A 24,622-nucleotide genomic window follows, 5' to 3' on the forward strand; every position below is an offset into this window, starting at 1 on the left:
ACAGCAAGCATTGTGACACCAGCACAACCCGCCCGCTGGGCTTGCTTAGTTCACTGGGCGTGCATATAGTATGCACCAGCCCTTTGAGGTGTAGGTCAGCTGCTAGATGGAAAGTGACAGCAAGAAAATTCTTAAAGAAAGTGACTGTCCCTCAGCAGCCATCAACCTCCAATGGTTCTTCAGCTAGGGGTGGGGCCTTGGGAGCCCTCCCTCCTCTGTGCTAGTTTTTTATAATTAACTAATTAATTACAGATAGTTTTCTTAGTATGGCCCTTGATGTAGCCCTGGAGCTTACTATGTAGATCTGTCTAGCCTCGAACTCAAAGATCTGCCTTCCCCTGCCTGTTGACTGCTGGGATTAAAGGTATATGCCACCACAGACGACCCTCCATCCTGGACTTTTAACTGGCCTGATTTTGTGCAGGTCTTGTGTAGGTGACCATTGCTGCTGGGTTCCTGTGTGCAGCAGCCATGGCATGTCCAGAGAACAGCATCTCAGAGCATGCCTCTCCATCTTGCCTGGAGGGGAAGGAGATGGAGGCCTGGTTTAACTTCAGCTATTGCTCATGCCAACTGCAGCTACGTTGGGCTCAACCGCCTATAGAAAGGAGGATGCTCAGCTCTGGATCAAGTCCTGCAGCTTCGTTCCAGGAGCTGAAACCATCCACAATCCTATAGGACGGAGGCAGGGGCAGGCAAAACCCATACCGTCTACCCCATGGTTTTCCTGACTTTAAGCCGAGTTAACAACTCCTGTATCAAAGTTGCCCTCTAGCTCAGGTCCATGTGCAAATTAACATCCCAGTCTCATCATCGACACAGAGTCTGAGATGAGATGCAGAGAGCAGATGTCTCAGCCTCTGGAGAAGGTAGGTGAGACCTACAGTTGTCCAGCTAAACTGGAGACTGGCTATAAAATTCATAAATCACTATAAAATGATGCCTTCTGGGAAATCAGAGTCTAGTTACGTCTTTCTCATCATTAGCATTTTGTTGTTGCTGTTTGAGATGAGATTAATGCAGCCCAGGCTGATATGAAACCATGTAGCTAAGGGTAGACTTGTACACCTACCTGTACCTCCTGCCTCTACCTCCCAAGTGCTGGGATTACAGACATACGCTACCACATGTGGCTCCATCAAGATGTCTCACTATTAAGAGCTGTTACAGCACAGTGTTTAAGAGCTGGGGCCAGTTGACCACCTCCATCCAGAGGCCCACAGTAATACTGAACAGCTGTGTGATCTTGGGCACGTGACATTCATTCTTTGTGGAGCCTTGGGTTCCTTGTCTACTAGGTGGGGATAATATGGCACATGATGCTAATAAGGACCAAATGAGCGGGTATCTGTAGGGACTTGGAACACACTCTGGCAGGGGAATCAGCACTAATGTTAGCTGTCATTATAATTACATCCAGACGCTATTAATCTAGGCCTATAAAACACGCAGACTCAGTACCAAGGGTCTGGTGCAGGAGGCACAGAGAGGCTGGGGTTTGGGAAGAAAGCAGTCAGGGAAAGGACCCTCTCCTGGGTTTCTTCAGCCCTCTGGAGAGAGCTCAATGCCAGCTTGCCGAAGCTCAGTTTCTCAGCCAGAACTGACCCCAGCTGGCTGGGCACGGCTCTGAAAACCATGATCATCACTCTAACTATGGCAAGAGTGTTCCTGTAACCCCCGTACCTCACAAGTGTGGTCTGAACAAGCTGTAGTAGCCAGAGCCCAGGAAATGTTGGAAAACAGACTTTGGAGGCTCAGAGCCAGCTCCTAGAATGTGCTGGGAACCCCCATTATTGTGGAAACCCATGTGTTTCAACAGCTCTCCAAGGAAGAAAAAGCTAATCCAGCCTGGGAGGGGTGGAACTCTGGGTCTCCTTTGTGAGCACCAGAGCCTGCATGTCATATCAAGCACAAGAATGGGCCTGGACACGCAGACCGAGTTCCTAAGCCAGCAGCTGAGAGACAGTGGAAGGTATCTATCAGAGACCCTCAGAGGCTGCATGAAGGAGACTCAGAGAAAGATGGCATCTGCAGTATCATTAATATTTGCTTAAGTCTACCCCTGCCTGTAAAGAAAACTCCCCATTCCTGTAGGATTTGACATTGTACAAATCATTAGGAACCAACAGTGACATCCATGCCAAAGGGCCACCTCAGAACCTAAGGAAACATGGGTCAGTAAGCAGGGATAGAGACTCCAGAGAGGCACATTCTCTGGGAAGACCACACACACGCCAAGCTCTGGGGATAGACAAACCGCCTAGCCAGCCGACCCCGCCTTTCCCGGCTCTGCAGTCTGGGTGAGTTAGTCCGCCTCTTTGTCTTTGAGTTTTCTCCTCTGTCAAAATGAGAAACACTGTGGTCCAGGGCTGTTCTCAGGACAATTCCACTGGGGTTTGGGTAGCGTGAGGGAAGGGCTGGAACAGCAGAACTGAATCATGAAGGGTAGGCATCACAGCTAGGGGAAATAATGAGTCGCTGGGTACAGTGGCCTGGAGGTTTGGGTTGGGGGACGCAGGGCAGAAACCTGCAAAGGTGTAAGTGTGAATGTGATATACACCAGTGTCTCCAGTACCTCACCCCTACTTCCAGTCCCCTCCCACTCCCACATACACCTCTGCTTCCCAAGGACAGTTCCATCTTCACTACAGGCATGAGGTATGAAGCGTCTTCCTGGCCATCACTGGTTAGCTTGGGAGAGGACCCCTCACCCACCCTTGAAGAAGATACTCTAACCCACTCTGGTGAACATACCACAAGACTTGTAGCCTGGTGGTTACTTCACCTTCGTGTTTTCTTATTTGTTGGTGGGACGGGGGTGTTTTGTCAGAAGGACCAATGTGGCTGAGACGATGAAACCAGCTCTCAAAAAGAAGAGGAACAAGGGATGACTGAGGCATCTGTAACACGCAAGTCCCTAAGCACAAACCCTGTGACTTAGCTGGGCTCGCAGCAGTTCTAATTGAGGAAGCCAGGGATCAGACGCAGGGGACCTGGCACAGGAAGCTGAGGGTCAGAGCTTCCTTCTCTGGATAAGGTCACAGAAAATCTCTCCCTGGGAAGGCACCGACACACAAAACTGCTTTAGAGGGATCAGTGGACTACAATGGGCAGCACTTGGGGTGGCACAGCACTCAGAGCCACAAGGCCAGTGCAGTCGTTTGAAATGTGCTGAATATTCAAGTCCCCATATTCACTCCTTACAGTTAATGGCTGGCTCAGAGGCCAATATGGAGGAGCCCCTCATTCCTGGCCTCTGGCATCTCCTCTGATCTCATTCCCCAAATGACCTTCAGAATTACCTTTTGTTGATGCCTCCTACCACGCCCCTATTTGCTCCCCATCTGAATTCAACTCTTGTTCTAAGACCTCTCGAGTAGCCACTTCCTGTGACTTTCTACCTCCTGGCTTCAGCCCTACAACCTATCACCCACAATGCCACAGGACTCTATATCACCCTTCTGCCAAGGGTGATAATTTAGTCACAGTTGCACCCAGCTAAGGCGAGATCCAGACTGTCTTTCTGCTCACACCCTAATTAATAGGCTTCCAACACAAAGAATTCCCTGGCTCTTGCCCATGAGGACCAGGGCCCCACACTCCATCCTGCCCCAACCATTCTTCTAAGAGCTCCACAAGCTGAAGCCATAGGAAGACCCTGCTAACCTGCTGGGCTTGGCTCTGACCTTGTTGGGAGACCCAGATCACCAAAGGGCCATGAATACTGAGGACACCAATCGAGGTCTAAAGGATGGGGAAGAGGGGCATAAATGACAACTGGGGTCTCAGAGCCCATAAATTTGCACAAAAGTCTCAGGCTCTCATTGGTCTATGAGTTGTCAAGGCCGAGGACTTGTCCCCAAGGGCTCAGAGCCACCTACAGATAAAACCTGGCTTTGTCCCACAAAGCTCCAAACCAACTTGCTATTAAGTTCTCATGCAGGACCCCTGTTCTATGGCTCTGAATACAGTGTCCTGTGTCCTCCTCTGTGTCTCAGGAGTGTGGATAGAAAGACAGACAGACTTGGAGAAGTGCTGACTGTAGCCTGGCAGGAGCCGAAGATGGGGACTGGGGAGCAGCCAGAGGGGAGACAGACAGGGTGTAGGATGCGTTTGAAGCTGAAGCTAATTATCTGAGAGGAGTCCACTCAAAGACGGCAGGCAGCTGTATGAAAGGCCCTCAGGATATTAGATCCTTAGGGCAGATGGCCAGGCCTTCTTTGCCTTTGGGTTCCAGAGCCTAGCCCAGTGCTTCACACACAGCTGTGCCTCAGTAGACACTTTCTGCCAGAGACAGAATCATGCCTGTCAGCTCACCTTCCATGTGTTCTCGTTCTCTCTCTCTCTCTCTCTCTCTCTCTCTCTCTCTCTCTCTCTCTCTGCTACTGAGTATAGAGAAAAGAGTTTGCAGGCTGGTTAAAGACAAGTGATCTTAGGCACATTCTGATTTTTTTCTCTAGCACCCAAGGGTGCAAATTCACCTCTCACAGAACAACCTAATACTCAAGAAGAACTCAGTTCCATAAGTGGTATGTGTAGTCACTTGCTCAAACCAGTGTAGAACCAGAAACTTCTTTTCAAGGTGTTTCTTAGCAATGAATGTGGAAAGTTTCTTTTTACCAAAAATGTAGAACATAAACTATGAATAAAATCCACCAGGAAGTTTTAGAGATCTGGCCCTTAAGAAATTATCAAAATGGTTTTCTTTAATTACATGGATTGATCAATGTTGTGTAGGCGTCAGAGGACAACTTGGTCCCTACTTTCACCATGTGGGTTTCTGGAGCTCAAAGTCAAGTTGTCAGTCTTGGCAGCAAGTGTCTTTACCCTGTGAGCCATCTCTCTGGCCTCAGAAATTAGCTCTAATGGAATTAAAGAATAAAAACCAGCTGTTACACAATATAATCTCTATAATGCACAACTTTGTTTAGTCTATTTGTTCAAGTTCAAAGCCAACAATTCTTGGAGCTTTGTTGGGGGGGGGGGTGTCAGTAACCGGCCTCTCTATGCAGATGAAGCTGGCCACTCGTGAAGCCATCCTTGGTGATGAACACCCTGACTCACAGATTTCAACCTTAATACATATATACAGTTGGCCCAGGTGTCCTGTAAGGGTGCAGACACACAAGTGGCCGATCCTCACACAAGGGAACAAGGAAGAGTGGAGATGTGTGCACAGCTCAGAGGTCCTGGGATAGATTATGCCTTCTTCCTTGAACATTTAGTTGGTAAGAAGAGAAAAAAGGAGGGGAGAGGAGGGGAAGGCAAGGGAGGGGAGGGGAAAATCTTAATTGTATTTTCACAAACAAGATAAATTTTTGGTCATTCATTTTATGATCAAGGCTGAAAACTAAATTACTAGAAACAAAGAAGAAAGAACTGTGTGCAAGCAGAGGAAAGGGAAGGGGGAAGGGAGGAGCTGGAAGAGGGGTGAAGAGCACCCGGGCTCTTGTCTTCCACTTCAGAGTGTCTGGCCACAACATTCAGAATGCCAGCAGGGGATCTCACACAATAGCTTCCTTTCTTCAGCCTTGGAACAGTTTATTAGAGTACGGGAGCCGTCAACCACAGTGGAGGCCCCTTATCAACTCGTACAAAACAAATCCGTAGGCCACATTTCTTAAGAAATCACGCACAGAAATTATGCTCACAAATTTCTAAGTCTGACTGGAGTTCTGGCTAATCATGTAAAATTGGTCTAATTTCGAAGTGAACTCTGTCTTTCTTGGAGCTCAGGTATGAATCCTCTGACATGGTAGACGCTGGGCCGCCTAAGCTGGGGCAAGGCAGAGATTCGTGATGACAGACTCATCTCAGACCTCCTGAAATCCAACAAGACCCAATGTGACATGGAACAAAATGTCTATCCCTGATAGATGTCTTAAATAAATGGAAAAAGGCTGAACCTTCCACAAAAGAGTGACTTGGAAGGCCAACCCACAAATCACTCGGAAACGTGCTGCCTTTGAGATCACCTCAAGAGAACCCCACCCAAACATGATGCTCCTTGTAGAATTCCGAAACCCAGCTCTGCAGAACCCCTTTCTTTTGCTGAATTTCAAACTGGCCAAGTTTAAAGCCAAATTCCAAAGTGAACACGTAAATGATTTAGTTGTAAGCATCGCTTCTAACAGCTGAGCAATCTCTCCAGCCCCATAAATGACTTAAAGACCCAGATGGTATTTTACAATCAAAACTGTGCCTGGATGGGTCATAAACTCCCCTAAACAATACATCTCAACTACTTCCACCACTCTTAAAAAGATCTAGATCTACAGATTCCAGGACTGGTCGTTTTCAGTCCAAGTCTTTGGATGTGTGAATCTGAAGTAGAACGGAGAGCCCTCCATGGACACCAGCTGCTTTTGAGGGTTACCTAAAAGTACATTATAACTCAGCAGGGTTCAGAGGGGAAAGGTTATCACTGATGACTTGAGTTCCAACATGGTAGAAGGTGAGAACTGACCCCTCCCCATGTTGTCCTCTGACCTCCACATATGTGCTATGGTGTGTGCACACTTACTGTCTCCCCTCCCCCCAACCAAAGAAATAAAGATCTGAAGATAAACCGAGCCTACTTCTGAACCACATGCGCAGATGCTCCCTCTATACTCAGAGACATTTCCTATGTTCTTAATGGTGCTTAATGCCAAAGCTCTTACTTACACCAACAATTAACTTTGAAAAGAAAAATCCAAGGAAACAAGAACAAATTCAAATTCTACCTCCCTGTTTAGTACAGAAAAAGCCCCAAAGCATCCCACCTTTTCTAGCTCGGGGGGCACATGGTGGCTTGACTTATGGTTCAAAATCTCGACAGTATAGTGACATTGTGTTGACGCAGGTGCTGGCCATACAGCCAGGGTAGATTTGTCAATTAACAGATGGGTATGGAGGGTCTTAAGGAAAGGATGTCTTATTTTAGCTTATCCAGGGCATTCTATGAGCATCTCCCTGTGACCCTGTCACACTCTAAGTGCTGGGCCCTTAGTGATGATCACCTCTGGCCTTACCTAGGCCCCCCTCCTTTTGCACCTCTCCTTCAGATGCTCCCTCTATAGCTCTGTAATACAGCCTCCATAAGCAGCTTCCTAGCTCACATGCATGCCACTCTGCCGGCTACAACAGTACAGAAACAAACAGGAGGTCACTTTAAACAGTTTGATAGTCTTCAGCCCTCTGCCTTCACCCAAACCCAGGCCCCGGAATGTGACTGTGGGTCTTGCTGTCTCCCTACCTAGATTTGAGAGAGGCACAAATGTCATGGTAGAGGAACTCTATGTTTTGGAAGTGGTTATTGCCTCTTTGAGGAGACAAGGCATTTGAAAGATGGCCAGTGGTCCTGCAGAAGCCCCCAGGAGTCTCTGTTTGATGAGATCGGTAGAGGTTTCTGGCCTCTCTGAGGAAGGGATCAATACGAAAAAGACTCTATAAAGAGCTCAGCGAGTTTTAGCGACTCGCCTTCATTAACGTGCTGCTAACACTGAAGCACCTTGACATTACTTTCTCTCATCCGAATCCCCAAAAATCTCATCTTGGACAAACTCTGCAGAGACAGGCTCTTCCCATTTCCCCATGTGGTAATTCAGCCGATGCAACTCATCATCCTACAGAGCGGATTCCCACTCCAGTGCCATTAAAAACTGATTTGCAGTTTTCGGTTAAATTAAGATGCTTTGCTTTCCTCCTGTACTCGACTTTCCCTTTCTCAGACGAACCGTGATTACGAGGGCCATCAGATGCTCTTGCAGACAGGAAAACCATCAAAACCCCAGAGAGTCCCAAATCCAAGAGATTTCATTTTATTCATTACCCAAACTTATCAAACTCTTATCAAAAGAGGCTCAGACGCCATGAATAGGAATCAGGAAAGAGACGCTCAACAGAGCTCTCGGCTTGTCGAGCTTCTGAGAATCACCCATTAAAATTCTGCTCCCGTGTGTGTGGACTAAAGAGACTTAATTTAATTGCAATTTTTTTCAGATTGGCATTTTGAAGTAGAGCACCCTGCAAGCAGGAACTTAATCCTGCATCCAAACTAATTACATTAGAGTCACTCTGATCGGAGCCCACGGCTCGCTTTGATGCTAGACTGCCTCTGCCTTTCATCCACATCCATCCTCTGGGCAAGGTCTCCTCTCTGCGTTCCCACCCTGCAGGATCAGGAAGCTATTGCTCTGGCTGCTCATTTTATTTTGATGAAACACCAAGAGACTGAAAAAGCCCCCCCCCTCCCTTTTTTCTCCTTTTTTCTTTTCAAACTGAAGGAGACTGACTTCAGACTGAAGACTGGGGCAGCTAAGCTTTAGAAAATGCACTAAACCCAAAAGAGACAAGCATGGCTTATTTCTTCCACGCACTGGGAGAAACTGAATTCATCTGCTGTAAGATCGCCTTCCACCTTGGTCCCAAAAGGTGTGCCAATCATTTGGCTTACTTTTGACAGAGTATTATTTACCATGGGCCACCAAGAGCTCAGCTCGAAGGTGCTGTGTCTAACCTTTCTCTGTTAACCAATAACTAGGAGATTTTCAATAGACCATTTGTTAACACACCGCCCTGCCCCAGCCAGCGTCGGGATGTGGGAGTGGGGACCTTCTATGTACATTAAATTTAGATAGTGATTCCAGGAGCGGCTTGAAGTAGAGTGGCCACCAGAATTTTCCCATGAGGCAGCCCTACATTCTGACTCCCACAGAGAAATCCAGCGCCACATTTATGGACAAAGGTCACTTGGCTGCACTTAATCATATGATGGGCCGATGACACGGTGGGCTTGAAATAAAAGTTGAGTACCAGTTCGGTCTACAAACTCCTCTAAATCATTTTGGTCCCTTTCACCATTTCATTGAGAGACTTCCATAATACCTCTCTCTCACACAGGGTTGGCATGTACGCTGAAAGAGACAGTATAAATGAGACATCAATCACTAATCAGTGAGATTTACATTAGAAATAGCAGTGCCTTGTAAAGCTCTACAGAGGAAGAAAATGTCAGACTGCCTGCTGGACCGAGGTGGACCGCGTGACATGAGGGTCTGAAGACCAGGTGACCAGAACCCAGAGCAGAAGATCTAAGCCAGAATTTTTGATCAGTGGTAATTCAACCTCATTGATTTAACATCTTAATGTAAATTATAAATGATTTGGAACATAGCTTTTAACCAAAATAGATGTCCTATTTGCCCTTCAACAAGGAATGTTAGAAAATCAAAAGCAATTTAATTCTAACACCGTCCTTTTCTTAATTCATCTTGAATGAAGTTTTTGATGAATCAATGTAAAGTGTCCCCGTTGTAATAGATGTGATTAGATAGAAGTAAAACTGAGCCAACACAGAAAAAGGAAAGAGGGGGGACTCAGATGGTCTTCTACTGTAGGATATGGAATAAATGACTTTCAAACTCTCCAAAATAGCACCATGACGAACAACTGTCTTAGAACCCTGCTCTAGGATAGGACATACTGTGTCAGTGCTGAGTACATAGTAGGCTTTCAGTAAAACCAAATTATTAGTCACAAGATGGGTTTAGGCCCTACAGCAACTTCACTACTTTCAATATACAACTCACTGACCACTTTAAAGGTGTATGTCTCCCAGAGGACTCGGGCTACTTGACACCCACAATTCTTGCTTAATGAACTATTTTAAAGACACAAACACCACACTAGATGTTGTGAAAGAAACAGAGAAGTGGGATTTGTGCTGTCCAAATAGACAAGACACGCAATATAATGCAACTAAGATCTCACAGAGCCTCACAATGTACCTGGAGCTCATAAGAGTATTTGTATGTCACTAGAGGAAGTATGCTTGTGTCTCATGATTTGCTCAGACTTAATTAATGAGGGTTGTCTGACATCTAGAATGAAAGTCATCCAAAGTATCTATAAAGACTACAACCAGAAATGCTTACCCTTCCCAGAACACTTAGGGGAACTACGAGAGCTGTTAATGGGGCTGGTATGTCAGAAGATGACAGGTCAAATATTCTTGACTCAACTCCCCAGAAACAGTTCCACACTTTCTCCTTGTCCTTGTTTCTAGGTGTCCATTTACATAAGCTCATGCAGCCTCAGAATAGACCGGCTCACAGTCTGGAGGGAGGACTGTGCACCAGGCAGCCAGAAGTCCCACCTCACCAGAACCAGGAATATGTTAAAACTATAGAGACTTTTTTTTTCCTTTGAGTCAAACAAGATGGGACTCTGTGGAATCTAGCACTTAGATTCGTCCTAATGCGGGAATGCACCACCTCCTCTAGAAATGTCAACGTTCTGTGAAGGCTTAGGAGACCAGTTGGGAAGCTACCGAGGGAATCTGGCAAGAGATAATGAGGCCTGAATTAACACAGTGGCATCGGAAACAGAAGGGAAGAAACCGATGAGAGCTATGTTTAGGTGGTGAAACCTTGGTGGGTGATTACGTGTGGAGAGAGAATACAGAAAGAAGTCTAAGCATCCCGAAAGGATGCATGAGTCACCCAGTGTTGAAACGCAAGAGCAAGGCTAACAGGTTTGTGTAAGGAGGTGGAGAGCCTGGGGTTCTGGTGTGACAACTAAATAGGGTTCTTCACTAGGCCATGGGCACTGTGGAGATGGGCTGACTAGAAAATATAACATGGAGATCCTCCATGTATTGTAAGAGCCCATCTCAGCTCCTACCTCAGAAATGGAGGACAGCATGAGAGGAAAGCTGGGGATACTGGTTTTTATGAGGCAAACTAGAAAGAAACCCAAGTGGACATTGTGAGGCTGGCTAAGAAGGACCCAAATCATGGAGGGCTCAGGCTCCTGGAGGCTGGAAGAGAAGAGCTTCGGGAAGAAATAACTGTCACTGTCAAGTGTTGCAGGGAGTTCCAACCAGAATAGTTAGAGAAGCCACTGGATTTGGTCATGTACAGGTCATTGGTAAAAGAGGGCTAGGTGGCTTACACGTGTAGGTAAGGGTGGTTTTTAGAATGGGGAAAACCAGAGCATATTTCTAAGCTAAAAGAGAGCAGAGGAGGCAGTATGGTTTCCCAGGGAGAGGAGGGACCATGGGAGGGGAGCTCTTGAAGAATATAGGTGACAGAACAGACCTGGGTCAGGAACAGGGGACTTCATCCTCACAAGCCACATGAATGAAGTAGAGTGGAAAGAGCTAGAATTTGAGGGGACAGCGTGGTGGGAGGGAGGCAGGCAAGATCTTGCCGGGTGGTTGACGGCTACTTACAAGAGGGAAACCATGTTTTGATATGAGCAACATGAACTGAGCCAAGGACACAGAACTGATGGAAAGCTGGAGGAGCCCTAGTTGGGAGAGAGACTGCGTAGGTTCCACACACTCAGCCTACACAGAGGGTCCAACCTTCAAATCTTCACCTGACTCCTCATCCCGGCTGCTCATGGGGGGTGGGGTGGGGTGTCCTCCTCTTCCCAGCATACAAGGCTGTGTGCTCCACTGTCTCCCCACTTTTTTCCACCCTCCCCCACCTGATCGCCTCCTTTTCACTCAATGTTCTAGCCTGATGCTTTTCTGCCTCCCATAAATGTCCCTGCAAATAACCTTTTCTGGGAAGGTCTCTGGCCGGGGCTGGCATTAAAGGCCTCTAGGATGTCACAGTAAGCTGTGTTGGGGTGTCCTCCTTCCTTCTTCCTTTCTTCCTATCTACCATAGGTACAGAGAGAAACAGCTGTGTAGCCATGCCACAACGGCCATAGAGACACTCTTTCCAGGTGGGACCCCAGCAATGTGGGGCTGAAAGGGACCCATGAGCTCAGGGTAGAAGCTTGCTGCTGACTCCTCCAGTCCCTTAATGAGAAGCCAAGATTTGGAATAGACATTCCTTTACGTATAACCATTGTTATAAAAGAATACACGTATCTATAGTAGAAACCAGAAAAGAAGTTCTTAGTCACAAAAATTAACATACTGATTACAGGCTTCATGAGCTAGACAGTAAGTTGGTACATTCTCGTGACCAGAGGCAGAGAGGAACAACAGCTCCTGGGGCTATGACAGTTGATGACAGAGATGCCACGGTGGCAGCCAACCCTATGACACACTTCTTTCCTCTCAAACCAGAACATTCAAATTACTTGTCAGTTAAAAGGTACTGGGTCATCCTCAGCCATGCCTTTAACCCTTTAACCCAGGGTTCTGCCATGCCTGTCCTTGTGACCTCTCACCCTGGGTCAAGGCAGAGAGTCCATTGTTCCAACCTTAGTTTTCTCCACTTCCTGCTGAAAGTTCTAGGCTGATGTTCTTTCCCTGCACACGCGCATGCGCGCACACACACACACACACACACACACGCCAGCTTTGCAATCCTGTAGGCGTTGAATCTCCAGACGGTTTCTGAGGGTCCCAACCCTGCCCCTGATCCCCTTCTGGTTTCTCCAACAAAAAGAAGTCTTTAGATGGGCTCTAAGCTCTGAGGTTGGTTAGGGAGCACAGGGACATAGTCTCTGTCAAGCCAAGTCTTGATATTGAAGCCAGATCCCCACAGTTCTCACATGCCAAAGGAATGCTCTTAAAGGGCTCCTTTTACAAAGAAGCTATGCTGGGCTTTTCAGTTTTAGGGCCCGGAGGCATGCGTGAGCAACTAGCCCCACCAGGAGGAGGGGGTGAGTCTCTCGGAAAGATTCTTCTATATGGCTTTTCCCACCTTTTGCTGACAGTGTATCTGCACCCAAACAAAGGCAGCTGGGCCACTGCCATTGCCAGGATATGTCACTTATAACACAGGCCAAAGGATCAGGGAAAGGGAACATGGGTGGGACCTTCCCTCCACCACACTCTTCACAGAAGAAAGGCACTTTCAAATGAAACCAAGTGCCAAAGACCTGACACATTGTGGATTCAATAGGCTCTAAATCTTCTCCCCCTCCCCCCAACCCCGCCCCCAGGGGGAGAGCCGGAGACAGGAGTATGTCAATCCAAATGAAACACCCTAACACAAGTCAAGATCTTTTCACTATATGGCAGTCCTTAATGATTGTAGAAACAGCTCAATCCTAGCGTGGAAGAATCTGTACTTGTGATTCTTCCTAACTACAGCTCATGACAAGACCACTGGGCTGGACTTAATGGCCTGTTCTTAATCAAGCCTTTCCAGTCCATTTAGCCACATACTCTCTGTATCCCACCTTTTTGTTTATGCTGTTTTGGGCAGGCAGCATTTCAATACATGGATGGAAGTTTTTCTCTCTTAGATTTCTCCAATACCATCACACTGCCCTTCCTTAGGACCAGATGCTGGTAGGATGATGAATTTCAGCTCTCCTTCTTCCCCTTTTCTCCCCCACCCCACCCCCTCACACACACACACACACACACACACACACACACACACACACACACAAATATCAATCATCAGAGACAGAAGGGCCAGAAGTAATGGGATCCCACACTGCCAGCCTCCAAAATCAGGTCATTTATCCTTTCTTAACAATCAGGTCGTTCATCCTTTCGTAACCAAAGTCCTTCTGCAGCTCCCTAAGGGACATAGTGTGCTATCTGCTACTGTCTGGTCCCCTGCTGTCTCCCTCCCCACAACTAGCTATCATGTCTAGGGTTTTGTGGATATTCCTTCCTCTACCCAGAATGTCATTTCCTCTCAGGATACCCGCTACTAACTCTTCTAAGCTAGGCCTGCCTCCCCAGGAGGTCCTCCACTACTCAGACTATACCAGGCATGCTCCTCTCAGAAGCCAAGGTACCTTCTATTGATTCACTGGTAAATGAGGCTTTTTTTCAGCCTGTCAATATACACCTGTCCAGCACTATAGCAGATCTCTCCAAATGAACTAAAACCTTCCTCAGAGTATGGACTGGGTCCTAACTACCAGGGCCAAAGCAGCTGGCAAAGGCAAGACACACAAAGGTACCATGATCAATTACTGTTTAGCCGAACCAAGGACGTAAGCAAGATAAAAGCCAGTGTGGAGATGTGCTTGCCCTAACTCCTGGCAGGGCAGGGCAGGGCAGGGCTGGAGGGAGGGGATCTTCCTCATGCTCATGGCTGTTTTTGCCATGCCATGAACTGAGCCTGTCTGTGAACTTTTTGCTCTGACTAGGCCTAGCTTCTGCTAACACCCTTTATATCTTGAGCTAGGAAGGAATACTCTCCCCGACTGGAATGCCTTCCCTATCCCCCCAATCCATCCTCTTCTTCATCCACCTAAATCCTGAGTTACTAAAAATAATTTTTTAAAAAGAATTATCTTCTCTAAGAACACACACATACCATGCACCCAATAGCCCCCGCCCTGAAATATCCTTCCCAAGTGCAATGTAAAATGGAGTATTAATATACACGAAAGTATCTTAGTTCAGACTCCAAGTCTCCTAATATGGCTTTGTAGAAAGAATATTAGGTGCAAGCCTAGAACATCTGGCTTCCCTTCCTGGTGCCCAACAGATTGATTGTAGTAGACAGGCTGATTCTGAGGCTCAGCCTCTTCTCTATGAAAAACATAAACTATCACCCTGCCCGGTTTACAGAACTTATTCTGAGGGTCTTTGTATACAAATCCACGAGGCTCCTAACTACACGCTAAATTCAGTGAGACCTCTGCAAGTAAGATATTCCCAGAGTGCAACTGTGTGGTTGGTCTCCTATGCAACCAAGGAACCTTCATGTTTTTAGTTTTCTTCCCATACAACCAACACTATTAATAACACCCTGATTTCTCCTGAGATGATATGGATTAGTCCAAATGGAAACAACCGATGAATCATTAAGACATTGGAAAGCCTTTTGCAAAAGTAACCAAATGACACTATAGTCTAGCATTCTTGTGGCAAGTCCTTTGAAGTTGAGAATTTCACCTCAATTATTTATTACGTTACACATAGTCCCAGGCCACCCACCTAAAAGAAGTCCCTGCATGGGCGTGGGTGGGGCTCCAAAATTCAAGGTCTTCGGAATTTGGAGTGTGCCTTTTTGATATCATGTATCTGGAATCTCTTTGGTACCAGCTTCCCTCCACTGGATGGGCTTAAGCAAAAGGCTTTTTTAAAATGCAGACTGAAGAGTCCCTGGTCTTTTCTGGAACTGGCATCTACTATGAGCTGCTTTGGGATGCTAACATTGTGATCTCAACATGGCTAGGACATTTCTTGATGGGGACCAGCAACGTATGTTCAATGCTGATCACTCTCCCTGCTTTGACCTCCCGTATCATTCCTCCCCAGGGTCTTTGTATACAAATCCATGAGGCTCCTAACTACACGCTAAACTCAGTGAGACCTCTGCAAGTAAGATATTCCCAGAGTGCAACTGTGTGGTTGGTCTCCTATGCAACCAAGGAACCTTCATATTTTTAGTTTTCTTCCCATACAACCAACACTATTAATAACACTCTGCTTTCTCCTGAGATGATATGGATTAGACCAAATGGAAAGTTACCATGGCTACTGCAGTGTTATTTTGGGTATGAAAAATTCACACCAAGGGAAACAGCATACATGGTCAAACTGGAACAGCATTTCCGCTTTGTTATCAGGCAATCAATCCCAATTTAATTTTGAAATTCTATTTGCAACGGAAACTAATTATGAGCAGCATGACCTGAACCCCCTAATTAAAGTGAGGGTCAATAAAATGAGTCTGTGTTATCGTTGGGGTAACACTGGCACCATGAAGAAGGATGTACAGGCAGATTTTCTTCCCAGGTAACCAGCTAAGCAAAGCAAAACAGGAAAACTCATCTAGAGGATCCATCTGGGAGTCATAGTGGGGGACTGAAAAGTGTGTGAACAGGTCAGAGCCTTTCTTCCTGTTATAAAAGCTTCAACATAGCTGGGTGGGATGGGAAACCTGGACAGAAAGGAAGTCATTTCTACTAAGAGGCATCCACCAGGCTTGATTATGGTGGGGTAGTCAAGAAAGGAGTGACTGAAGGGCACTTGATGGTCCAAGTAAGCCTACTATGTGGTCCCTTCTCTGCACATTTTGGGGACATCCAAACACCACGATTAACCCACACCTCGGTGCTCTCCTCAAAAGCTCTGGACAGAGAGGCATGGAAATCAGTTGCAGGGTAGCTGAGAGGTTACTCCGAACACTCAAACCAGGCAGCAGAACCAGAGGACGCCTACTCAAAACATTGGGACCCAGACATTCATGAATTGATTCCCCTTATACCAAATGCTAAGTTCATCCCGAATTAACAGCAATTGGCTCACAGATGGATGTCTATTCGAGGGAGAATTTACTGCCAATCCCTGAAGTACATGAAGCCCTTTGGGACCTCCCCAGTCTATCTTTGTCAACTCAAAAATACTGTTAATGGCATGACATCATCTACCCCATTCTAGAACAATCCATATTTAGGTCGAAAACCCTGCTGGGCTCTGGGATAACACAAGGCTCGGCAGTAAGTCAGGAAGGACCACGTTTAACCCACACCTCGGTACTCTCCTCAAAAGCTCTGCACAGAGAGTCATGGAAATCAGTTGCAGGGTAGCTGAGAGGTAACTCCAAACACTCAAACCAGGCAGCAGAACCAGAGGACGCCTACTCACATCTCATCCACTGTGTGTGTTTCTATAGGTGGGTCTTTCTCCTTATAATATAGACCACTTTCCCAAGGTTTAACTTTTGTGTAGCAAGAAGGAAGCAGAGTGTCATAGCCCCATTGTGGTTTCTCAGTCCCTTGGGAAGAGGCATCTCAGCTTCAAAGTGGGATTCCTGAAGCGCTTTCAGCCTTCAATTTCCCTGGAATAATTCAGGTCTGCTGTTACCCTGGAACTGGTGGAGGTCTTCCCAAGGCTGACAAATCTCAAGACTGGTGAAAGCCTGTGTTCATATTAATTCTTAGTACATCATGGGGAGCCAGCATAGAACGCAGACCTTGGTTTAAAGGAGTCAAGTCACCCACATAGTCTACTGACATTGTTATGCAAAAGCCATTGGCACTGATGTCTTGTCCCAAAGGTTAAAGTGCAAGTGGTAAAGAGAAACACATGTCTGAACCCTGAAATGTTTTGGAAGCTGGCTGCAATTCTAAAGAAGATATTTTGTGGTTTCTGTCCATTATATACATTGCTGGCATATAATGGACTTTGAGGTTAAACAGAGCAAGGGGACTCAGCCACCTCAGACTCACTCTGAACGTGGGAGAAGAGACAGAGAGGCAAAGAGAAAGAAGGAAAAACAGCTTTGTCATATTTGGTAGCTTTGGCATACAATATCATCCCTGGAGGCCTGAAAGTGTCACAAACAACAGAGTTTTGTCCCATACGCAGAAAAGGAGTCCTAGTCCTCTGCAGCTGGCTGGATTCTACTTTCTTGGTGGCGAAACAACCAGGAAGAGCCATCAGACCAAATGGGATTTGCAAGATGCAAACTTCCTCTAGTGCCCCCTAGAAACACAGTATCTTTGGGAGCCCCAAAAGAGACACTTAGAGACACGCACACCCGGTGTCCAAGCCACACCTACCTTGACACCAAAGAAAGATTTGCGCTGATAGAAGCAGCACAGGGCTGCAGAGAGGGCGTGGAAGGCGCTGCATTCCTTAGGCATCTTGTCTGCAGTCCCAGACGCCACACACCTTCACACCACACACCTTCCGTTAAGAGGAAGGGGGCATTGGATGGTGGAGCCCCAGTCCCACGCTCAGCTGCTCCTGTCCACAGCCAGCCACCAACAGAGTGAGTCGTCTCCTTCTCCCAGGCCAGTCTGTGACTTTTCCCCTCCGCTCAAGCCAATACGATCCACTCGCTCAATCCCGGCCGGCTTGTGTCCAGCCTGCCATGCACCCGGTGCCAGAAATTCTCATGTGACCAGACTTGATGAAATTCTAACCCCTCTTAGAAGAGGGCTTGTGCTTTAGCTTTTAGCTGTCCCCTAATTCAGAGGCCAGGCAGAAATCGTTATACCCAACCCCACCCCCACTCTGGGCAGCCTTCCCTATTCAGGGCTGGAACACAATCATGGGCAATCTGCTCCCAGTGGCTTTCTTTGCTTCTCACCCCAGCACTTAGGGCTTTTTTAGAAGCAGGGAGAGCTGTACACATCACACCATCTTAGTGTGAGACAGTGGTTCCTTTGAGGAAAGGTGGCCCACAAGTGATCAGGCTGTGGCTTTCCCTGAGAGTCATCTTAGAAGTTCTAAGCAATCAGGCAGGATCCGGCTCTCCGTGCCCACCTCCAGAGCTGTTTACTTTTAATTACTGCTCCTGGCAGTCAGTTTGCAGCTGATAACACTGGCACGGTCCTCATTATTAGCAAAGCACTACTGCCTTTTGGTGTTTAATTAGCAAGTCTGTCGGCAAACACCCAGAAGGGCCGATGTCCTCCCCACCTGGCTGTGCAGCCGGAGGGAGGATAGGGATTGAGTGCTCCCTCCTGACCCAGCTGTGTGTCCTCCTCCCCTGTGCCCTCTAAGTCCTTCATTTAATTGCCCATCTCCAGTTAACTGCCCACCCTGCCCAGCCTCCCTTCAGCACACAAGCCCTGAATTCACCACCACCAAGGAAGGGATTTCTAGAAAACTCTAGGGAAAGAGGCCTACCTACTAAGCACCCCAGAACACCTTGAGGGGGACAGCTGTAATTTCTCTCATTCTTTGCAGTAACAGTGGACACTCAACTCTTCTGTTATTTTTGTTTGTTTGTTTATTTTTTAAAATCAACCCCAGGCTTTGGCCACTTAGCTCTTTCTCTCTTGCCATTCCACAGATGAGCTCTCAGTGGCTTCAGCCCCTTTCAAAAGCAGAACGCATCCTGAACTTTCCGAAAACTTCACCCAGGGAAACTTGTAACAAGGGAGAAACAGAACCTATTCATTCCAGCAAGGAACAACACCGGATGAGGCATGAGAGAGGTATGAAAACTATCCAGCGGGATTAGTGGCAAATCCTCCAGGGCCTTGGCCTTTGGTCTAGGTCAGAACTGCCTATAAAAATGGGGACTTGTTTGTCCAGTGCCCAGTGAGAAGCTTCTATATTTGAACAGCCACAGGCCTCACACATTCAAGAAGAGGAAGGGGGTCTGCCTAGGACTCATCCAGCATGGGCTCAGGGATCGGAAGGCTCTTGGGCTTGGGAAGAGCCAGGGAAGCTGGTTTTACTTCTCCTTGCACGAGCTTTCCTCCTTCCCTCGCATGTGCTGTATCGGAGAGAGGCTTGGCTGTCCCGAAAGCTCCTGCCTGTCCTGTGAAGTCTACCTGAACCATCAGATGGTTAGGGGAGCCTCAAACTGGCACCTGAGATGGCTGAGCCCAGAATTCATCCAGTCGGTAGATCAATATTGTCCTTTAGAGTCCATAGCTTGCATCCAGAAGGAAGCATTTTCTATTTGCTATCATTTCTGTCAAATGATGGGTTCAAAGGGTAAGTCTCCAGGGTACCTTTGCTGCAATGACTCATCAGCCAGGCCAAGAGCCACCACCGATGGGGCCCAGTTCACGGACATGATTACCTTGGCAGGAAATGACAAGCTCCTTCAGGGCTAAAAACCTCTCCAGCAGCTGGAACGACTTCCTGAGCCCAGGAAAAGGAGCAGCCTCACTCCTGCCCAGAGATGCAGTAAGATCGGTCAGCAAAGAGCATCTGAATTCCAGCAAGAGAGAGTGTATTCTTCAAAAATACATACTACTGTGTGTCTCTGATGTTGGGGGTGGGGCATGTCATAATGTCACAGTGCGTACACTCAGCTCAGAGGACAACTCCGTGATGTTTGCTCTCCCAGCTTTATGTAGGTTCTAGGGATCAAACCCAGATACTTGGATGGTAAGCAACTTCACTGAACCATCTTCCCAGACCTAGAAATATATTCTTGAAAGCAAATCTGTGAATAATGTGTATATAAATTACAGAGAATTACATATGTGCTTCATACATGTCCAGTGGTATATATCCAGTGCTTCAGAATCAAGTAAAAACAGAATAATGCCAGTCAAGTCACTACAGAGTCACTGTCCTGTCACCTGAGGATTTCCCTATCTAAGAAATACCTACAAAAATGGCCAAAGACTGTTCTATCAGTATTTAAGAACAGGTGGATCTTACTAGGTAACTGTTTCCTGAACACATTATGCTTTTATTCCACACTCAAATAATAATTTCTGAAGCAGCACTAAAAATAAATAAATAAATAAATAAATAAATAAATAAATAAAATCTTTATTTTCTTCTAAAATGGCCAAGGAAAAACTAAAATAATGTATTCTCTCAACTAAAGATACTAATTGCGTGAGATTTCCAAAGTGTCCTTCAGTGCCTGGTTATGCTTTTAAGTGCCTCTTATTCACAGAGATCAATTCCCCCATTCTCTTCACAACGATTCTTCTATTCTAGTTGCACAGAAACAGAGGACCAGAATGGACTGTCATTCTGCAGGGAACAAAGGAACAGAGACTCCAGCTTGCAGAACTGGACTGCAGAACGTAATCAGCTGATCACATGGAAGCCAAAAGAAAAGACTTGACAGAGCTTCATAATTATAGCCGTCGCTTGTATAGCCACAGGAAAATGGTGACACCTAGAAAATGGCTCTCACGGATGCCTCGGTATGAAATTTAAAACCAATTCAGACTCGGGGTTTTCTAAACGCCATGCCTTTCTGTGAGCAGGAAGGGAGCCTCTAATAGAATCCTAGAAGGAGCCAGTGGGCACAATTCTAGGAAGGGTGGTTTCAGGCCACCCAGGAGGCTTGGAGAAATAGCTGACAGGTGATGAGGCTAAGCCATGTAGTCATGTAGACTCTTGCAGGAAATCCCCATTCCTGAATATGAACTCTGTCCAAACCCCATCCAAAATAAAGGCTTTGGCTGGCAAAGAGACATTCCCCCCCCCCCACCAAACACACCAAATTGCTGTCCTCAATGCTAGGCTTCCCTTAAGTAGCCCTACTACCTAACTCACACTACACAGTAACCATGGTAACTGGAGCCTCCTGCCAGCCATGTTCAACAGACACATGCTTCCTGTTGGCAGCAGCCATTGGTTCCTTTCCCAAAGTATCAGAGCCACCCCAAGTAGAAGCAGGGCCCCCAGTATGACTGATACTCTCTCTGGTGGGGCATGGTGGAAGGAACAGGAAGCAGCTATCTTTTACTGTTCAAGACATCAGGGGAAATACTACCTGTAACCTCCAACCCTTCACTGCCTCAACATCAAGTTCACACTCTGCATCTCTGTCAAGCAGTTCTGTGGTTCACTGCTGGCAATCAGTGAACTGGAAGACACTGTCCAGGGCTGCAAGGTCCAGCTAATCCCTGCCCAGAGTATCAATTGGGATGAACATCAGTCACTGTGATCAAAATAGCTGAGCTTCTCATGGGGATGGTAAGATTCCTCTCTCTGTGTGCCTCTCTTTCAAACACACAGACACAGACACAGACACACACAGATACACGTATACACATACACACAGAGAGACATACAGAGACCACAGACACACACACATAGACACACACACACACACAGATACATGTACACACATACACACACAGAGACACACAGAGACCACAGACACACACACACATAGACACACACACACACATATACACACACACACAGATACACGTACACACAGAGACTACAGACACACATACAGATACACACACACACACACACAGATACACATACAGATACACACACACACAGATACACAGATACACACACAGATACTCTCTCTCTCTCTCTCTCTCTCTCTCTCTCTCTCTCTCTCTCTCTCTCCTCACACACATGCCACCAATCCAAGCTTGTGGTTTGTCTTTTGGTTTCCACCAAGTCCTAGTGACCTGGATTTTGGTGAACAAAGGCATCTTTAATGAGCTATAGGATAAAACCAAAGAAACCAATTCTCTGCCTCTGGTGTCCCTGCAAAGAGAGAAAGGTAACTTGGCTTTGCAACGTGACACTCTGCACAGCCTCACCTCCCTGAGGAGATCTGTGAGGCACATGCCTGGGAAGTGGCGGCCGGTCGAGAAGCAGAGCCAGTAGCAGCTCCGTTTCCCAAGATGTCTGGTCTGCACCTGCCTGATTCTGAACAGACAGTGGGCTCCAGCTTCCAACTGTGCCAGAGTGAGCATATGCAGTATCCACTCTGCATTTCACTTTCAAAATAGTAGTCAGCTAATTGAGTAAGACATTGGACATGTTCTTATAAAATCGTCTTTGTGTCAAGGACTTCTCCATGTTGTAGGCTAACTGCTCTGAATATCCAGGGTGGGCTGGGCTAAGCTGGGATGCCTGGAAGGACAGGTATATTATTAAGTTCCTCTTCATGTTAGAATCATTTCAATTTCTGGTCTGGTCAGCTCCTTGGGATGTCATCCTGTCCTAAGTTGAGGAGCATCTGGAGGGCAGAAGAAGCTGACGTGATTCTCACAAACACCTCCACACAAAGAGCCACAGGGCCTGACAGAACAGATCTGGCCTCAGACACCACCGAGAAAGGATAAGGCTGGAGAAGAGGCTAGACAGAACAGCTAAGGTTGGTGAAGATAGTTCAACACATTACCCTCTGGGCAAATGAATCAGTCCTTATTCCAAACAGGAATGTAAGCCAGACTAGGTGGGCAGAGGGCAGGCAATGCTGTTGAGATCTTTGCTGCTCTGGATTCACAAGCACCTGCTGTGCCCTGGTGGATATAGAGACTGTAGAAGCAGGCTCTCCAGTGTGACAGACACTCAGGCATCTGCATCTCAGGTTGACCGTTTCCCCAGCTTTCTCAAGGGAGATGAGGGAAGATGGCTGCTAAATGGTCTCTTTCAGGAAACAGTATTGATCTGCCCAACACAAAGACTAAGTACAGTCTTCACAAATAGATTCCTTTCTATTGGACATCAGGTCCCTACCCCCAACAACTTTATGATTCTCCAAACAGCTATTAAAATTGCATAGCTGGATAACATAAAGCAATAGGCAGCCTTGATCTTTCTTTCTTACTGTTTGTTTTACAATTCCACCCTATATATCACCCTATCACAAACACCTATCATCTCTTGGTATCTCCTCAGAAATGTTGTATTTCACATGCGCTTCTATTTCTATATTATGGCATTACGGTAAAAATTAAAAGAATGTGCACACAGGCTGAGGCTGCAACTCAGTTGGCAAAGTACTTGCCAAGCACAAATGAAGACCTGGCTTCCATACCCCAGCACTGCATACACTAGATGTGGTGGTATTCTCCTGTACTCCCAACACCTAAGAGGATCAGAGTTCAAGGTCATCAATCTTGTGCATCCCAGATCCTGTTTCAGAAGGAGGAGACACAGTTGGTCTCAGACTATCTGGCAGGCATGGGAATCTTTTAGTAGAAAGCCATGAGCCATCTTCCCAGGGCAAGAGGCAGATTCATGATGCTTGATATAACATTTCAGGGGGGCTCCTATACATCCCCTGTAAAACCCTGGGAGTCACCATCCAGGGTGGTTCAGCACCTACTTTGCCAGGCTGCCTCCCATTCCACAGTAACCATGCAGACATCACAGAGCAAAGTTGGTTTCTCTACTTCTGGGTTTTCTCTGCTGTACACATTGCCTTTTTCTTCCCTCCTACTTTCAGTAAGTGAGAACAACATAAAGAGCTGGCAGGCAATGACTATAAAAGTGGTACAGAGGTCCCTCTGTACAGAGGAGCCTTCGGGAAGCACCCCACCCCCACCAGGACCGACTGAGGGCTTCCCCATCTTACAGGCACTTCTGCAAATCAGCACCTTCCAAAACTGAGCTGTGAGACAGACGTCCACGTGGCTCTAAAGAGACTCTGAACTTGTTCCAGACTAGAATGCTGTGCAAGTAGCATGACCTTGGGAGATTATGTATCCTCTCAAAACCTCAAGCTGTTCCCCAAACATACTAGGTGATCACAGGCATCAAATGAGATAACAATAGAAAGCCTGTCCCCCAACACATGGAAGGCACAGTCTGCAAATGTGAGCTTCCATTCCTCTTTGAAGAAAGGCACCAGAAACCACCCTCTACTGCCACCGACTCTCAGATGCTGGGTGACCCAACCCGTGTCCTCGGAGAAGGTGGACAATGACTGAGTCGCTGCCTGTCTGCAGCTGGTGCTCAGGATCCTTCTGAATTTTTAAAACTAGAACTAAAGAGGAGATGGATGGTCAAGAATATTTAGCCTTAAAAGTATATTTTAATCCTCAACTTTAAAACCTGAAAATTGAAGTCATACGAAGGGTCTTTAATCATCCTTGCTCAGACATCTTAGATGGTCCCCCGCAGCTTTGTTATCCGTTTATGGAAACAGGCAGGAAACATATCCATAGCATCTGCCTCAATGCCTACCCTCGGGGCCCATCTACTACTTTTCAGCTCTCCACGGGACACTCCTGTCCCAGCCAATCTGACTGGGCACCTATGGGTAAGCCATGGGATCTGGGTGATATCCTCCGCCTGTCATTGTCCCTGTACTACTCTGGCTGCAGAATTAGACTTCAGTCTATGTTCTGACCCGCTCTCCTGCCAATCTCACTCCTCTAACACCTCCATGCTGGGTGGTTGTCGCCATGACAACAGATCTTTGGCTTCTGCTTAGAGTTTCCCCGAGAACCATCTCCCAGGTGCCTAATTTCTTCCTACTGCTCTGGTCCATATTACTGGATTGTCTGATATTAACTTATTTCAAGAGTCATGCAGTGTCTAGCCCTGTGAAGCTTG

General features: G+C 46.8%; 1 protein-coding gene and 1 long non-coding RNA gene across 4 annotated transcripts in view; one reads left to right on the plus strand and one right to left on the minus strand.

The window, feature by feature from the left end:
• The window catches only part of Bcar3 (BCAR3 adaptor protein, NSP family member), a 110,268-nt gene that overhangs the window by 29,330 nt on the left and 56,316 nt on the right, over positions 1-24,622 (minus strand). Inside the window, exon 1 of one of the 3 annotated variants that reach the window (XM_028760423.1) lies at positions 17,431-17,865. The exons of the other annotated variants lie outside the window; for them this stretch is intronic. Within the exon in view, the coding sequence (XP_028616256.1) occupies positions 17,431-17,514 (84 nt within the window). The 5' untranslated portion in view covers positions 17,515-17,865. Of the gene's footprint in view, positions 1-17,430; positions 17,866-24,622 lie in introns of those variants that run through there. 3 annotated transcript variants of the gene reach the window in all.
• LOC114614793 lies at positions 17,450-20,397 on the plus strand. The gene is made up of 3 exons (XR_003710382.1): positions 17,450-17,642; positions 18,672-18,816; positions 20,291-20,397. It is a non-coding gene; the product is annotated as an uncharacterized LOC114614793 (long non-coding RNA).

Source organism: Grammomys surdaster, unplaced genomic scaffold, assembly GCF_004785775.1.
Source record: "Grammomys surdaster isolate TR1022 unplaced genomic scaffold, NIH_TR_1.0 126531, whole genome shotgun sequence".
Taxonomy (NCBI): Eukaryota; Metazoa; Chordata; class Mammalia; order Rodentia; family Muridae; genus Grammomys; species Grammomys surdaster.